Source organism: Chionomys nivalis, chromosome 4 (genome assembly GCF_950005125.1).
Source record: "Chionomys nivalis chromosome 4, mChiNiv1.1, whole genome shotgun sequence".
Lineage (NCBI taxonomy): Eukaryota > Metazoa > Chordata > Mammalia > Rodentia > Cricetidae > Chionomys > Chionomys nivalis.
The window spans coordinates 45,086,721-45,091,180 of record NC_080089.1 but is presented as its reverse complement, the minus strand read 5'-3'; the positions used below and the strand labels follow the sequence as shown (position 1 = coordinate 45,091,180).

General features: G+C 53.1%; 1 protein-coding gene across 1 annotated transcript; it reads right to left on the bottom strand.

The window, feature by feature from the left end:
• Window positions 1-2,746: 2,746 nt before the first annotated feature.
• Apoa1 (apolipoprotein A1) lies at window positions 2,747-4,460 on the bottom strand. Its single transcript, XM_057768602.1, has 4 exons — window positions 4,446-4,460; window positions 4,190-4,251; window positions 3,860-4,016; window positions 2,747-3,363 (listed from the first exon to the last, which is right to left on the bottom strand). Exons 2-4 carry the CDS (start codon window positions 4,230-4,232, stop codon window positions 2,766-2,768), a joined length of 798 nt encoding a protein of 265 aa, XP_057624585.1. The 5' UTR covers window positions 4,233-4,251; window positions 4,446-4,460; the 3' UTR covers window positions 2,747-2,765.

Sequence of the window (4,460 nt, the reverse complement as noted above, 5' to 3'; positions counted from 1 at the left end):
TGCTCCTAATAAAGCTGGATGAGAAGCTGCCATGAGTGGGGGTGTCCCACGGACCATGATGTCTGGGCATGGGAATGAGTGGACCTGGGCTGTGCCTCTTCCACCTCTTTAGTTGTCTCTGGGGCATTTCTTCCTTTGTAAATCAGACTAGTTCTGTTTACCTGCTTGCTGTGATATGAGAGAGCAAATCAGGCAACAGAGTGGCAATTACAGCCTGTGACAAACTGTCAAGTGGAGGAACAATGTGTCTTGAGTAGGGATACTGTCTAGCTGGCCCTTGAATGTCATCTTCAGAGTTGAGGTCAGATATGATCACGAAGCCTGTGTAACTGGTTTGCGTACTCCAGGCTGCCTGGTGCCATGAAGCCCACTGAGAGGAAGGAAGCGGGGTAGGAGGCTGGTTGGCTAAGGCTTGACCCCACCGCATCGCAGCTCCCTCCATTTCCTATGTATAAGGTGGGCACGACCCGCCTTCCACAGCAGGCTTGTTATGAAGAGGAAATAGTAGCGTTCAAAAGCACGAGGCATAGCGTCTGTGCAGTCCAGGTGCCTGGTAAGCAGCCCTCACTGTGATCGCTCAACTGCCTGACCTCTTAGACTGGCATGGAGACCCAATGTCCTGGGAATCCCAACAGGGTTGTTTACTATGTTCCCACCACACCAAAGCACTGACTTCAGAGAGATCCAGAGTCACAAAACAGGTCATCCACCCTGTAGAATCAACGACCAGTGTTCAGAGAGGTGACAGGGATTGCCCTGGTTCAAGAGCAAGCACACTGCCGTCCATTTTTCACTTTGTGGTCATGGGAAAAGCCTCTGCCAGGTGTTGGCGGCTCCTTTCTGAACAGCACTGGCAAACCCAGCTGCCTGGACTGCGTTCTTTCTGGAAATCCAACAGGGGCTTCTCTTCCTGACCGCCCAGAGTTGCCAGTCTCAGTGTCCACACCTGGAAGCCTTCCCGCCCAAACCTGGCTTGATACCTGTTGTCGCTCTGTGTGATTAAGGGTTTAAAAGCTCACCCCTTCATCCAGGGGCTCATGAAGATACACTGGGGATGGGAATGGAGCCTTGGGAGGAAGGAGAGGGACTCCCCGGATGTGTGAAGACCATCTGCATACTAACACGAGGATGAAGAGGGGCCAGTCGAGTGAGAGAAAGGTTGTTCCTGTGAGAACGTGCATACACCCTCACCTGCATGAACATGAGTACTTTGTTACACTTTAAAAAAAAATTTTTTTTAAAGTAATTGTGTGCGCCACAGCAGGCTGGTCTAAATAATGAACAACCCAGGCATGGTGTGTAGCTGAGTTGGTAGAAGGCTTGCCTGGCATGCACAAAGCTCTGGGTTTGAGCCCCAGCACTGCATAAACTTGGCATGGTGGTACATCCCTGTACCCCTGTACCCAGCACTTGGGAGATGGAGGCAGGAAGATGAGAAGTTAAAGAGCATCGTTGGCTGCAGACTGGGTTTGAGGCCAGCCTGGTCTGTCCAAGACACTATCTCAGGAGGAAATGAATAAGTAACTTACCAAGGACTGGCAAGATGGCTCAGGTGGTAGAGGCACTTGCTACTCTAATCCTGGTGGCCTGAGCTTGGTCTTTGGAACCCACATGGTGGACAAAGAAAACTCCTGTAAGTTGTCCTCTGAGTGCCACACGTGTTCTGTGGCACGTGAAAACCCACACACATTAAATAAATGTAACAAAATTTTAAATTACACTTATTTATATTTGTGTGTGTTTGTGTGTGTGGAGTGAGTCCCAAGTACTGAACTCAGGTTCTCAGGCTTGGTGGCAATTGCCTCTACTTTGTGAGCCTGCCATCTTACTAGCCCAATGTAATAAAAGTTTGTTTTGTTTTTCAAGACAGGGTTTCTCTGTGTTGCCCTGGCTGTCCTGGCTCTCTGTAGACCAGACTAGTCTCGAACTCACAAAGATCCTCCTCTGCCTCCTGAGCGTCAGGATTAAAGGTGCAAGAACAATTCATCCTGTCCCACCTTTCCTTCAGTGACTAACTTCAGCATCAGCTCCCCCAGCAGACATGGACATTTGTGATTTGGAGATGGATATGAAGGCCTCTCTAATAAACTTGGGGATCAGCACCACGAAGGGTTTTTGCCCAGCTGGCAGGTAGACTGGCTAAAGCCACTGTGACAGCTGCCTTTCACAGCCGGCCAGTTTCCGAGTGGGGGATGACTGCGTGGGAGTCTTGTCAGAGGGAAAGAAAAAGAGAAGTTTGACGAGGGGTTTGGAGTTCGTTCATGAGAGAGGGTTAAGTTCCAGGCATTTTATTTGCACTTGTCCAATAATTCCAGTCTCTTTGGCTAATTGAGGGATCCTGGCTCTATCGTCTGCCCAGGTGGACCCCACCTGGAAACACTTCTGGCAGTGGAAACCGGTCCTTTCAAAGCCAGTTCTATTCCCAGCCACTCCCAATCCGGGCCTCAGCACTAGGGGTTTGAGCCTCTGTGGGGACACTTTTCAAGGGGCTCCCTGTTACTTTGCCTGGCCATCTATTTCCCTCCGAGCCTTCTTAGGACAGGGATTCTGTCTCACACTTTTAACCAGCCATGTGCCCAGCCTGAATGAGCTTGGAAAACTGAGGAGTCCTGCACAAAGGAATCCCCATTGCAGTACCACATCCCTGCATCATTGGATGTCCCTTTAGCGATCTCCCTATGTCCCCCAAAGAAAGAAGCCATCCCACTTTGGAAAGATTTATTCTAAGAAAGCTAATGTAGGGGTGGGGAGCGGAGGTGGGCTCCTCACTGGGCACTCAGCTTCTTGCTGGCTTCGTCGATCATACTCAGTAGTCTGGCCCTGAAGCTCTCCAGCATGGGCATCACACCCTGGCGCAGGTCCTCCAGAGCAGGTTTGGCCTTCTCGCTGAATGTCTTCAGGTGTTCGGTGGCCTTGGTGTGGTAGTCGGCGAGGGTGGCGCTGTCCTTGAGTTGGGCCAGGCGCTCAGCCAGGCGGTCGCGCATCTTGTCGCTGTAGGGCGCCAACTTTGTGCGCAGAGTGTCAACGTGCTGGCGCATGCGGTCACGAAGATCCTCGCCCACAGGGGCCAGCTTCTCCTGCAGCTCCTGCAGCTTCTGGCGCGCGCCCTCACGCAGCTCGGCGCCCAGAGGCTCCACTTTCTGGCGGTAGAGAGCCACCTCCTCCTGCCACTTGCTCTGGAATTGGTCCAGATAGGGCTGCACCTTCGTCTTCACATCCTCCAGGTCCTTGTTCATCTCCTGCCTCAGCCAATCTGTGTCCTTTTCCAGGTTATCCCAGAACTCCTGAGTCACCGGGCCCAACTGTTCCTGCAGGCGACCAACGGATGAGCCCAGGGTGTCCCAGTTCTCCAGGAGATTCAGGCTGGAGGAGGAGAGAGCAGCTGAGAGAAGGCCCCAGGCATCCTGCACTGCCCCAGGTCTGGGGGCAGTCCTGGGTGCCACCTGTTTCCGAAAGTGCAATTGCTGTGTTTCTAGTTTCCCGGGACAAGCACCCCTCTAACTCCCTACCCCTGCTTCCACATCCCTCTGTACACATGGCCTGAGGTACCAAGGACACAGATGGGGTTGGTGCCTGTTGCCAGGCCAGTTCCCTTTTGGTGCTGCCTGACCAGTACTGGGGGTTACCCAGGGGAAGGGAATTTTGCATTCATAGGCAGAAAGAGGGGCTGTGGTTACCCACCACCCAGGTGAATCCCATCTCTATTCCTTCATTGGAACCTGCCATGGTGCCCAAATGGTAGGCTAGCAGGTGAAGATTTGGCCAGTTAAGTTACGGCATCTTCTCGCAGGCCTCTTTGACCACCCTAGATGGACAACCTTTGCCCTGCTCCAAGGTCCCAGGCTGGGTCTTTTCTTACTTCAGCTGTTTGCCCAAGGCGGAGGTTTCAAACTGGGACACATAGTCTCTGCCGGTGTCTTTGATCGCATCCACATACACAGTGGTGAAATCCTTCACTCTATCCCAAGGGCTCTGGGGGGGCTCATCTTGCTGCCAGAAGTGCCGAGCCTGGCTCCCTGGGGATGCAGGAGAGACCTATGTCAGGCCAGCTCTGGGCTGGGGTCTGAGCTGAAGAGTCAGGAAGGAGACCAGAGAGAATTCTGTTCTCTGCCCAGGAAGGTAGGCCATGGGACCTAAGCAGAAGCCCACTCCACTCCAACCGTTGCTTCTCTAGGCTGGAGGTACCTACCCGTCAGGAAGAGCACAGCCACGGCCAGCACCACAGCTTTCATCCTCAACGGTGTGGGTGACCTGAAGAAATAGAATTGCTGGGCTGAAGGGGAGCCCCTGTCATGTAGGAGCCCCACACTTGCACCCCACATTCAAGCCAGTGAAAGAATAAGGGTGTAGAGTGGGAAAAGGCCCAGATACCCACAGAGTGGAACATCCCTTGGGAGGCACTAGGGAGCCAGAGTAGCCTAGGGCAGGTAGCCAGCCTCACTTACCTCCCTGGAGCTCTC

Bases quoted from the DNA above. Each gene is read 5' to 3' on its own strand.
- Apoa1 (XM_057768602.1), bottom strand. From the start codon at position 4,232: ATGAAAGCTGTGGTGCTGGCCGTGGCTGTGCTCTTCCTGACGG. The intron at 4,017-4,189 runs GTAGGTACCTCC...CTGCATCCCCAG, and splicing joins GGCTGTGCTCTTCCTGACGG to GGAGCCAGGCTCGGCACTTC. The intron at 3,364-3,859 runs GTAAGAAAAGAC...CTCCTCCTCCAG, and splicing joins GCCTTGGGCAAACAGCTGAA to CCTGAATCTCCTGGAGAACT.